We start from the raw sequence: 13,030 nt of genomic DNA, 5'->3' as shown, positions 1-13,030 counted from the left end.
GGCATGGGAAGCTGTACTGTTTCACAGAAACAAATCTAATGGCCGAAACAGAACATGATACTGAAGGATCCCCATTGTAGCGGGCTTGTGTGCAAAGACGCTCAATTATGTCTCGTGGTCCAGGTCAACACGCGGGAACAAAATGAGCGTGAAGTGCTCCTTCATCGGTAATCATCTGCACACAAAACATGCACTTCTTTTCCTCCGCATTCGCTAGAAAGGTTACGCAGACAATGCGGACACAACTCTTTTGTTACCGTTCAGACAACAGATGCAAGGTCTCCTCTTCAGATGCCTAGGTAAGACACGGATGCAGAGAGGCAGGGGAGGGTGGTCTCATATGCATGCACCATGATATTCGCTGGCTTTCATGGACCATATTCGAGGACTTACTGTACTCCAAACAAAATAAAATCAAATCTCCATTTAATGAAGAGCCTCACATGTAGCATAGCACTCGATCAAAAAAAACCTACTAAAATTAGAGCATGTTTCTAGCACAATTAACATCCTTGGCACTCATAATAAAATATTCAATAACTGGCCATTTTGCCTGTTGAGGAGGTGAATAAAAGCACTGCTATTAATCATTTAGCAGTTATTTATTTGCCACTTTATTTTAAGTAGGCAGTTAAATTGAAACTGCACATGTTATTATTGATTCAGGTTTAATTTAATCCTTTTAAACAGACCAATTATTCCCAATTTATATGCCATTAAATCTTTTATGCATATGAACAGCAAATTCAATTTTTGTTTAAGTGTAAAGTTTTTAATGCTTCTTTAAGGAACTATAAAACTGACAATCACTGCCAAGGATTTCTGAATTCTAGGCTCATGTTCATCTTTTAATCAATGGCTTTTAAGTAAATCAAATGAAATAAATCCAAAGGATTAAAAAATCACTTCTGCAAATATGAAATAAAATGGTGCCACAACTATACGGATGTACTTCAAGTAGGTTGTTTGCAGTTCGGGAAATTTCATTTAATGTAGGCATTCTGCTAAAAAAAAAAAAAAATTAAACATTTTAATGGAAGAATGTTGCTTTAATGAACTGAAGGCCAAACACTATCTACAGAAACACACCGAAGAGAAGGGATTGGATGCTACCGAGTGGATTTTATTTACAGCAATTAGATAATTTGGGTAATTCCGACTAAAGTCCCTTCTTTGTCGACCACAGATCTGTGGCGGCAAAATAACCAGATATTTGCCCCACGTTCAGCCTTGATTCAAGGGCAATCTGTGAATTAAAGGAAAATAAATGCTGTAAAGAGTGTGTGTTTGTAATCGCAGTGTAAAATCCTAGTACCTCACCTCTATCACTTACGTGAAACAAAGCCTCCCTACAGCTTCACAAGGAAAATGTTGTATGTCCACTATTTAGAAACGCAATTCCTCGCAGTCAGTGAGAGGTACAGCGCTCACTAGGAATTTTCCGTACAGGTCTTGGATGTTCTTTTTAATCTCCAGAAACGCTGCCTTCTTAGAAGCAGAGCCTTGGATTTATAAAATGTCTAGGTGCTTACACTTTCTTTAGATAGAATTTCCTGTCTTTGAGATGCCAGATATTGACAGCATTGTACCTGCAAGGTAGCCGTGACGTCGTGCGAAAAGCAGTGGAAGGGACAGGTCTTGAAACCTGGGTCCCAAGTCCAGATTTTGCCACTGACCGGCTGGGTGCACTTGGGTGAATCTCTTCACCGCCCTCGGCCCTCGGTTCCTCCTTTGGACGATAAGGAAAATAGGCTGGGCTTTAAGAGCCCTGCAGCTCTAAGAATCCAGTTTTATTCATTGGGTTGCATCCATTGTGCTAAACTCACCAATGTACATAAGAGGTGGAGGGGTGGCTGGGTGGCTTGGTTGCGTAAGCGTCCAACTTTGGCTCAGGTCATGATGTCACGGTTTGCAAGACCTCATGGTTCATGAGTTCGAGGCCCGCATCGGGCTTTCTGCTGTCAGCGAGGAACCCTCTCTCTGCCCCTCCCTCCCTCCCTCTCAAAAATAAACATTAAAAAAAAAAAAACGAATTGGAAAAAGCATTCATTTTAAATTCAATATATTCCAAATGTATAGTAATGAAAGCTTTCTATATTTTCCCACTTGCCAGGGAGTAGAAATAAAATGAATACAATAAAGGCCATGGATTAAGCCATTCCTTTAGTAACTTGGTTATAATCCGCTTAATCATCTTGATAAACTCACAGGATTGTAGGTGATGTGAATTTAAATTCTGCTTTGTGAGGTTCGGAACTCGCTATTTACTAATTTAACACAGTAAGCATCCCAATTTTGAAATAAGCCAGAAAGGAACTGGTGGTGGTCTCCGAGGGCATTAAACCCCAGGGCACTGCGGCGTTAGCATTTCTGGCGGGGACTCTGCCTTTAATGGACACAATCTATGCCCACGCACATTCTTTACTTTTGTCTCTGACGGCTCATCCGTCGTGATGGCACCCTGCCTTCCCGGGGGAGGGCACCGAGGTTTAACTACAGCAGAGTTTCTGAACAAGCGGATGAAAAGAAAACAAATGACTAATACCTACGGCAGAAAGTCACTTCTCTGATAACAGCCACTCCCACGTGATCGGAAACAAACAACAAAAATGCTAGTAGCCGCTCCCCCAAATACTGTGTGGAGTAAGGAAGGCAGTGTAATATATTTCAAGTGGTCGGCCAACCGATGTCCTTAAATTGAAAATCTATCCAATAAAGTCAATAAAAATGAACATGGGTGAATGTCTCTAGAGACCAATAGGGATGAGTGGGCTCCTGGAATCTCTCACAATGTTCTTAGTAACACTAGCATGTTAAACGTGCCCTCGGGTGTCATCCTTACTCTACTAACGGGGGGCGGGAATCTCTACACCACCTGTCAAAGAAAGTCTGCCCTCAGCTTAATATTTCCAGTGTGTTCTCCAAAACAGCCTGGGAAATTTGAGGGGAAATGAAATGCTGAGTTTTGCTCCTTTTTTTTTTTTTTAACATTTATTTATTTTTTGAGAGACAGAGCACGAGCAGGGGAGGGGCAGAGAGAGAGGGAGACACAGAATGCAAAGCAGGCTCCAGGCTCTGAGCTGTCGGCACAGAGCCCGATGTGGGGCTCGAGCCCACAAGCCATGAGATCATGACCCGAGCCCAAGTCGGATGCTTAACTGACTGAGCCACCCAGGTGCCCCACTCAGTTTTGCTTTTTACCAAGCCTCTCTTTACCCACTGTCTCTCTTGGTTCTTCAGTACTGCTCTAAGCCCTCCACCTGATTCTTGTATTAGTAATCAGAAATAATACCTATGAAAGCATTTGAGGGGAAGATCCTATAACACCACAGCACGATAAAAATGCAGATTATTACTGAATCCATTTCTTGCTTTTAGACAGTTTTGAGTATTACAGGGTAAGAATTCCTCATTGTGTGTGTGGGGGGGCACCTGGGTGGCTCAGTTGGTTAAGAGTGTGACTCCGGCTCAGGTCATGATCTCCTGGCACGTGAGTTCGAGCCCCACCTCGGGCTCTGTGCTGACAGCTCGGAGCCTGGAGCCTGCTTCGGATTCTGTGTCTCTCTCTCTGCCACTTCCCTGCTTGCACTCTGTCTCTCTCTCTCTCATAAATTAGCATTAAAATAAATTAAAAAAAAATTCCTCATTGTGCCTGTCTCCTGCCTGGTGATTTCTGGTATGAGGTGGTTTATTAGAATATGGGATCTTTGGTGAAGGCTTTCATTCCCAGGTGATGCAGAAGACACCTACAGGCCTTGATGAATGAAAACATTTCTGTTTCCCGGGACACATGCTGCGGCATATAGGCTACAGTGACCCTGCCGCCCAGAGCAAAGTGCGATCAATGTTTGTGCGTTGCAAAGGCACAGTATCCTTGAAAAAAATGTGTGTTACTTTCCTAAAATGTATAACCTTACATACATATTTACTCTGGCCTCCATTTAGTCCGTATCGAGATTGTTATAGCTTTAATTTTTGCTATCAGCCCTGATCACCTATCTAGATAACCGATAATTAGAGGATCAGGCTTTGGTTAGGAGAGCTTTCATTCAGTTCAATTTCTGGCTCTGCCACTTAGAAACGACATACACCTACACGACTCTCAAAGCCTTGCTTCCTTATCTGCAAAATGGGGATAATAGTGCCTAAGAGGCTCTCGTAAGGATAAATGAGATAGTATATATAAAGCAAATAGTTCTACAAATGGTAGCTAATTACATTTAAGTATTCTTATTAAATACATATACTAGGTATGGTACCGCTGCCCCCTGACTTTTTTTTTTTTTTTTTTTTTTTTAACATATAAGGTTTCAGAGGCCCCAGGACTGAAGAGGCTATTTCTAATGCTCTAGGAATTACATTGATCTCTTTCTTTGCCATTGCCGAGTTTCCTATGGCTAGTTGTGGAGTGGGGTTTAAGGATTATCACGTGGAGATCCTCTCTCTCTCTCCACTCTCGATTCATTCACTGTAGTCAATGCCGCTCCAATTTCCATTAAGTAAAAGGTTTTCTCTAATCCATATACATTGAACTATGGCTTGACTTTGGTGAGGTACAGGAGAGTAATTGCTTTGAGGAGGTTCTGGGAACATCAAAACAGAAGAGTGGGGCTCAAGCGATTTGTCAGGCAGCTTTTAAAATTGTTGCTTATAACAGCAAGAGGAAAGAGATGTTTCATGGTTTTAAGGCACGGCTTTGACTAATTGTTTTTGAACTACAGTTCCCAGAATACCGTCTACCTCGCAAAAATGAAAGCCTGCTTGAATTTCATAGGAGAGCCTGGGATCGATTTGTCTGTTTCACGGCTAGCAAACTACCCAGGGCCAAGCAACAACTGCACACAGGAAAGGTTTCTAGGACTAAAGTGAAAAAGGCCAATAACTAACCTGAATAATATTTTTGAGGCATTATTTGGCTAAATGCTTCAGTTCTGTTTTCCTTTGTAGTGGAGAACTGGCCCTCCTAATGTTCAGTGCACGGAGCACTACACCGCCAAACAATTACTAGGGCTAAAAGCCATTCTAACCCCGGGGATGACAGTCTGTCATTAAAGATTTCGAAATGAAATCAGTCTACAAAAACCAGCAATCTTCATGGATCTCTGAATCAGAAGACGAGGGCCCTGACCATAATTTTGATTTCTATAAGTAGTGGTCTTTATTTTGAAATATATTGAGTGGCATTTACATTGGCCTGGGGTAAAGAGCAAGGGAGAAAAGTCTGCTTCCTGAGCACTGGCCTCAAAAGAAGAAAAACTCAACACTGGGGAAATGAGGTCACTTAATGGATCCTTGCTTTGGTTTCTCCGTTGTAAAAGCACCGACAAGAATGCCTATCTGCCGCAAAGATCTGTCCTTTCCAATGCCCTCGTTTCTGGAGGAAAAAAACCCCCAAAGAACTACCATTTATTACCTAGGAGACTCTGACTCTCTTAACATCAGAGCTAGGATAAAAACACGGCTTAAGGCACAGAGACTGTGTGAGTTTTCCACTCTACCACTCAGCCGATGTAATCAATGTATATAATGACAATCCCTTTAAGCGTCGTGGGCAGCCTTTAAAATGGGGATCAGGGGCGCCTGGGTGGCTCAGTCGGTTAAGCGGCCGACTTCGGCTCAGGTCATGATCTGGCGGTCAGTGAGTTCAAGCCCCGCATTGGGCTCTGTGCTGACAGCTCAGAGCCTGGAGCCTGTTTCAGATTCTGTGTCTCCCTCTCTCTGACCCTCCGCTGTTCATGCTCTGTCTCTCTCTGTCTCAAAAATAAATAAACGTTAGGGGCGCCTGGGTGGCGCAGTCGGTTAGGCGTCCGACTTCAGCCAGGTCACAATCTCGCGGTCCGTGAGTTCGAGCCCCGTGTCGGGCTCTGAGCTGATGGCTCGGAGCCTGGAGCCTGTTTCCGATTCTGTGTCTCCTTCTCTCTCTGCCCCTCCCCCGTTCATGCTCTGTCTCTCTCTGTCCCAAAAATAAATAAACGTTGAAAAAAAATAAAATAAAATAAATAAATAAATAAACGTTAAAAAAATTAAAAAAAAAATGGGGATCATTGTAGCATCTCCTAACAGGGCTGCATACAGATTAAATGAGACAATATGCATAAAGTGTTTAGTGCAGGGATGGGCTCATGATAAACATCCTATAAATGCTGGCTATTGTTACGAGAACCTTAATAGTGACCTTTGGTTTCTCTTCTTCCTTCAGTCACCATGTCTAATGTGTCAACAGGCCCTGTCAACTCATGTTCTCATTCTCTCTCTAAATTACCTATGCAGTAAATGAATAAAGGATTGCTAAGAAGGATACACATCCACGGAAGGGTACATACTGGTTCTCTCTGAGGAGGCACGTGGGGGAATGGGTTTGAGAAGGGGAATTAGGACACTTTATCTGTAACATTTTAGGTCTTTAAAAAAATATACGACACACATATGGCAAGAAGGGTTAATCTGTAGATTAGGATTCTTGTCATATTTTTAAAAATATTTTGAGAGAGAGGGAGAGAGAGAGGAAGAGAGAATCCCAAGCAGGCTTCACAACGTGGGCCTTGATCTCAGGCATCATGAGATCATGACCTGAGCTGAAATTAAGAGTCGGATGCTTAACTGACTGAGCCGCCCAGGCCCCCCAGAATTTTGTCGAAATTTAAATCAACATCAAGAACAAAACCACAAGTATCCTCCCACAGCACTATGATGTTCAACAAGTTACTTGATCTCTGTTCACCTCATTTTCCTTATCCATAAAATGGGAATAGCAGCATTTTCTTGCAGGATGGCAATGCAGAATTAAATTACAGATGGGCCTTTAAAAAGAGATACTGTTGTCATGGCTATAAATTGTTACTATTTGGTAGTCTCTTTGTCCATCATGAGTTTACCCTCTAATTCACGATGCACCTGCTTATGGTATAATCTTCCTTACACATGGCTTCATCTCCCAGGTGTCCCCAAGAGCCTGTATTCTCTCCCCGTGGTGTACCCAACCCAGGCCACGCAGGGGTGGCTGGCTGGCTGATGCCTCCCTGAGCCCCTCTCTCTCCCCCAGCGCCGTGGCTGCACCTTGGTCACAGCACTTACTGCTTAGAAGCAAATGCACTTGATTCTGCAGGATGTCCGTAGAGAAAGAAATAAGGAAGGAAAGCAGAAAGGAAGAAAAAGACTCAGGACTGGGCCCTCACTGTGGCTCCCGCAGGTGCCCTTGTTAGGACGGTGTTGCTGGGGCTGGTTGTTGGGTTCCATGTTCAATGCCCGGTCTGGGGGGTGGGCTGGTTGCATTCACTGTGGTCCCTATAATCAGGGCCCTGTGCCGTCCTCTTTCTCTATGCTCCTCTGGGACCAAGCGGGGCTTTAACGTGTCACGTGTTCATTCTAATTCTGTTGTTGTCAAATTTTACCTTCTTTCCAAAACCCTGCCTGCCCAAGTTCTAGGCCTTCTATAAACTTTGTTCAATATATTTTACCCATTTAGGGGCGCCTGGGTGGCTCAGTCGGTTGAGCGTCCGACTTCGGCTCAGGTCATGATCTCACAGCTCGTGAGTTCGAGCCCCGCGTCGGGCTCTGCGTTGACAGCTCAGAGCCTGGAGCCTGTTTTGGATTCTGTGTCCTCCTCTCTCTCTGCCCCTAACCCACTCACATTCTGTCTTTCTCTCAAAAATAAACAAACACTAAAAAATTTTTTTTAATATATTTTATCCATTTAGAAAAAAAAACCCTGATACCTATATAACTTACAAAGCACTTCATTCTACACACTCTGTGTATATTGATTGACTTTCACCTCAAAACTCCGTGAAGGGACTATTGTCCCATTTCAGTGATGATGGAACTGAGGCACAGGGAGATTAAGTGAACTTGGCCAAGTCACACAGCTAGTAAGTGGCAGAATCTGAACCCAGACTGTTCGTTTTGGACTATATACTTCATCACCCTGTGAAAACCTCTTTTCTAACCAGTAGCTTTTAACTTCTTCCATACTGTGTTAGAAAATTGGTATTTTTCTTTAAAACTGAGTACTGTACTCATTTATATTCTCTTAAATTATTTGGTAGCTCCCACATAGCATTATGTTAATACCCCACAAATACAGTTTTCTAGAAATTAAATCCTTATACGATTATATAAGCCCCGGGAGGTAGCTAGGATTCTACTCCCAGAATGTATTTACTGACATTGATAGCCGTCCTGGGAGATATAGGCAGGCCAGATCAGTTTGACCCGTGAGAAAAATGAGTCGCAAAAGAGTTAAATGATTTATTCCAAATTATAGCAGTGCGTGGACTAAATCAAGACCACCTGGTTCCACGTCCTGGTGCTTTCCTACATAACAGGCTTCCTGGAATTTCTCCAAGGTCAGGTCGTAGCAGTGGAGGCACTTGGAATATGGACAGGAAATAAGGAGTGCATAGCCCTTATTAATACCCGTCCTTGTCTTTTGCATATTTTTTAGTTAAAAAACAACCAACCGACCAAACATGGCAAAAACTGGCTTCGAGCTGTCCTTAGTTGCTTGGGACCAGTGCCAGACACATTACAAGGTGTTCGTGACTCTAGCCTGTCCTTACTGTTGCTTGTAATTATTTAACAATACATTTCAGAACCCACTGGTATCTTACACAAGCCAATTCCTTACCTGGAATATATGCCATCGTTCTGGGTATGGAGGTTCTCCTTGCCGTCCTTCTGGGCTGCTCTTCTGCTTGCTTCCTCTTCTGTCTCACTCAGGCTTTCCAGTTGAGGGCTTTCCTCCTCCAGGCTGTCAGGCTCCATATTGTCCTGGGTTGGATTTCCAAGTCCAGACTGGGACTTGCTCTCTTGAGTGAAGCTTTCTGAATCGGATTCCAAGGAGTCTTTTGAAATCAGGTGTAAGTCTTTCTTAAAAGGTGGCTCTGTGGACTGGACTTTTAAGCTGGTGTGGTGGACAGGAGACCGAACTGAGAGCTTGGGAATTAATTTACTATGACTCATCTTGAAAAAATAGACTTACGAATATGAATACAAATGTTCTCGATAGGAGCAGTTGGCTTGAATATTTAAAGCTGCGGTTCACCCAAGCATCACCTAAAAAACAATGAAGTTTATGTCACTTGGCGACTCCTGAAAGCTCTTTAATTCCAGGGTTACTCAAACGTTTAAGTTGAGTAGAACTCCGTTATGTTATCTGCAGCCTTTTTGTACCCTTTTGTGGGAGGAAGGTCTATTAGAAAAACTGTTGTGTTTTTCTCTCTACGGAAACACATCTGATGTGGAGCTCATAAATAGCCTGAGTAATCAAATTTCCTTCCTGTGCCTTCCAAGGGCCTGTTACAGACACGCCTGGACAAAAGCTAAATGATTAATTATTTCGAATGCCCAGGGCACCAATACAAATATGCCAGGTTCAGGAGTATTCATGAATAGAACAAAACAGGTTCAGGGTCTACCTTTTGAAAAGTAGAGGAGAAAAAAAAAGGGAAGAATGTGTTTTGGAACTGTAAAGAGGGAAGGCTTTTGTGCGTAGACCTATATTGGCCGGTCTTGCCATTTAGGAGACATGTTGGTACCCAGCTTGCTACTGGGTAGGAATGTGTAACTTAGGTGGCCATCACATGGAGGTCAACCTCCGGTCAGTATATATACCTAAAAAAGCAATGATTAGAACCGTTTAACAAAATATTTGGAGGCTTTGTGCATTCGGCCACTAAGCGACTCCTAGCAGAGGCTGGACATCTACCTACCTGAGAGGGACGTTGTCCCGGAGAATGTTGGGTGGGTGGGAGATTGGCCTGAGTAACAGCGAGGGTCCCTTCTAACTCTCTTAAGTGTGTGGTTCCAGGCGAGCCTTCCCTGTCTCAAAGGGCCGTCATAAAGACCCATGAGACGGTTTATGGAAAGGGGTGCTCTGAGTTCATATCAGATTGAAAGGAGATGATGATTTTGGATTGTGCTCCCTTTCATCTCCACCTAGCATTCCTATTTTGCTCTGTCTTCTTTCTCCCCGCCTTTGTGCCATTTTTTTCCCCCTGTAGGTCAGGTAACAGAAACTTTACCATCAGAGATTCCTGTAACATTTTTTTTTTTTAACGTTTATTTATTTTTGAGAGAGAGAGAGAGACACAGCATGAATGGGGGAGGGGCAGAGAGAGAGGGAAACACAGAATCGGAAGCAGGCTCCAGGCTCTGAGCCATCAGCCCAGAGGCCGACGCGGGGCTCGAACTCGCAGACCGCGAGATCATGACCCGAGCCGAAGTCGGACGCTCAAGCGACTGAGCCACCCCGGCGCCCCTCCTGTAACATTTTTAAGGGCTCTTGTTATTTTGGCTGACCGCTAGCTTTAATTAAATAAATGAACTTATTCGGATTCTTTGCACTGCAATCACGTGGAATCTGGTTGCTAACGTTGTCAGCTCCTTAGAGGAAAATACCTTAACAAACAAAACGGACAAAAGGCAGCTTTCAGATTTAAATACATTATGAAGTGGTTTTCTTTTTAATTCAAAACCCCCCAAGGGGGTAGACCTAATATATTATCAGTTTAACTGTACAGACTAGTTTGCTGTATCAGCTCATTTTAAAAATACATAGTGTGCCTTACCTTGTTAGCTCAATATTGATAAGCAGATTAACTGTTGCTCTTCAGGGTGTTTTTATTTTTATTTTTTAAAGTTTTTTTTTAAGGTTTGTTTATTTTTGAGAGAGACACAGAGTGCTAGCAGGGAGGAGCGGAGAGAGAGAAAGAGACAGATTCAGAATCTGAAACAGGCTCCAGGCTCTGAGCTGTCAGCACAGAGCCCGAGGCGGGGCTTGAACTCATGAACCTGAGCTGAAGTCGGAGGCTTACCTGACAGAGCTACCCAGGGGCCCCTCGGGTGTTTTTAGAAAGCAGCAAATCCACCAAGGACTAACATTTTAATGGAAAATTTGTATAAACATCTGTTAAGAGTTTGACTGAACGGAGTTTAAGCCTCTGTACTTGGGATCTTATAGACAAAGCTTAAAATAATCATTCTGTTTCAATTTGGAATGGCTCATGAAATCCTTCAGTCCCCTCAGTAGTTCTTAAATGAAATAGGCTAAGGTTTCTGAGATTTAACGAATAAAAAAATAATGTCCGTGGAAGAAGATAATTTTGTTGTTAATGAAATCTGGGATAGTGGGGAGAGAGCAAAGCCAAACATCACCAGGCTTTGGTGGAGGCCTGATCTCATAAAGGCGTGAGATTAAAGAGGGGAAACTGGTATCTTGAATAAATGAGCACACGGGCATTTTAAACGTAATGAAAGTGGCTCCCTAGTGGCACAGTTGTTTTTCACTGAATTTCTGACCTAGAGAGGCTGACAAATCTCGTTACAAAGTAAACAAGACAGGCTGGGATGTCGCCATTGGTATCCAGGCGCTGAGACTCGGCCAGTTCCCTAGGGTTCTCTTCAAGACCTTGAGTCTCACATACAGGGAGGAAGGAATTTCCTTCTGTAGGTGAAAGGGAACTCTGCGTGTTCTGGCTAAGAGGAAAAGTAGAAAGTTGTCCTCTTGTGGAACAGCCTGGAAACTGCCCCTACGGGGCGGCCGGTTTGTTTTCTGTATTTGCCTTCCCCCCCCCTCCCCCCCCCCACTGATGGACAAGACTGGGCAGCAAAGGCGGTTTAAGATCAGGGAAGTGACGGGTCGTGCCCTGCACGGGTCTTAGTCAACAGAGGACAGGGCTGCTCTGGGAGTCGGGAACCGAAGCATTTCCAGGGGCCCTTGTCCCTGCCTCGTCACGGTCCCCCTTCCCGCCTGGACCCCAAATGCTGTCTAGCACGGGCTCCTTAGGTGTCTCCTGGTCCTGATCCAGTTTCCTCTGGAGGTTTCCTGCTGTCCCCGTCCCCACCAACCCCCCCCAAGTCTCAGCTCTTCTCATTTCCCTCCCGGGCACGCGCACCCCGCCCCCCTTCAGGAGGCAACCGCTTGTCACCTGCCCAGCGCTCCTCGGAGACCGTGACCCCCGCAGCCCGCATTCTCCAGTGCCGCCACCAGCCGGCCTCCCTCCCGCCGCCCGGCCCCGCCCGCCCGGCCCCGCCCCGCCCGCGTCGCAGGTGCTGCCCTGGAGACCGCAGCCAACAAGACCCAAGCCCCGAGCACAGCTAGCGAGGTGCCGGGGGCGGGGCCAGCGCCGGGGGCGGGGCCAGCGCCGGGGGGCGGGGCCAGCGCCGGGGCCGGGGCCAGCGCCGGGGCCGGGCGCTCGCGCGGTGGCGCCCCCCCTCGCTCTTGCAGAGAAGGATGGACCAGTTGTGATGACTGCGTTCAAATGCAATAGAGCAATGCAGAGAGGGATCTTAAAAATGTTGAGGAAGAAAACCCCCCAAAATACGTACTGTGTGATCTTGTTTATAAAGTTAAAAAGAGGAAAAACTAAACTGTGCTATATTTATGGATGCACAGTTTGTGTCGAAAACTAAAAAAAAAAAAAGTAGTGATTCTCATAAAGTTAGGATTGTGGTTAGCTCTGGCAAGCAGGCTGGGGGGGGGGGCGTGTTGGCGTGAGAGACAATGGCTTAATAAGCAGCACGGCAATACTCTGTTCTTCACAAATTCCTAAGAATTAGCACATACAAGGAAAGCCATAAAGTGCATTATAATACCAGCGATACTTTGTGTATGAGTGACACTTCCCAGGGTTTGCAAAGTGCTTTTCCGTGTATCATCTGCTCAGAATTAAGCTGTCAACCTGACCATCACCAAAACACAAAGAAAAAGGAGAAAGATAAGGCAAAAAAATCATCAATATAGATAGGTTAGCAACGCCGGAGTGATTTTCATCCTTCCCCACCCCCACTCCGTCCATCCCTTCTCCCTACTGTTTTTTTTTTTAAATTAATTTATTTATTTTGAGAGAAAACACAAGCAGGGGAGGGACATTAAGAGAGGGAGGGAGGGAGAGATAAAAAGAGAGAGGGAGGGAGGGAGAGAATCCCAAGCAAGCTCCACACCATCAGCACAGGGCTCAACTCGGGGCTCAAACTCATGAGCTGTGAGATCATGACCTGAGCTGAAATCAGTAAAATCCTCCACTAGTTC

The 13,030-nt window shown here is 44.7% G+C and overlaps 1 protein-coding gene across 3 annotated transcripts in view; it reads right to left on the bottom strand.

Moving 5' to 3' along the window:
* JHY (junctional cadherin complex regulator) overlaps nt 1–12,018 on the bottom strand; it is a 60,663-nt gene extending 48,645 nt beyond the window's left edge. For 2 of the 3 annotated variants that reach the window (XM_043579657.1, XM_043579659.1), the window contains exons 1-2: nt 11,299–11,563; nt 8,627–9,054 (exon numbers count right to left, since the gene is read on the bottom strand). In XM_043579657.1, the coding sequence (XP_043435592.1) occupies nt 8,627–8,961 (335 nt within the window). In that variant the 5' untranslated portion in view covers nt 8,962–9,054; nt 11,299–11,563. Of the gene's footprint in view, nt 1–8,626; nt 9,055–11,298; nt 11,564–11,927 lie in introns of those variants that run through there. The other variant, XM_043579658.1, reaches the window with a different exon arrangement.
* Nucleotides 12,019–13,030: the final 1,012 nt, after the last annotated feature.

The sequence above is a fragment of the Prionailurus bengalensis genome, chromosome D1 (assembly GCF_016509475.1).
Source record: "Prionailurus bengalensis isolate Pbe53 chromosome D1, Fcat_Pben_1.1_paternal_pri, whole genome shotgun sequence".
In the NCBI taxonomy this organism is placed as follows: domain Eukaryota; kingdom Metazoa; phylum Chordata; class Mammalia; order Carnivora; family Felidae; genus Prionailurus; species Prionailurus bengalensis.
Note: the sequence above shows the minus strand (reverse complement) of the source record. Positions and strands in the feature narration are given on the sequence as shown.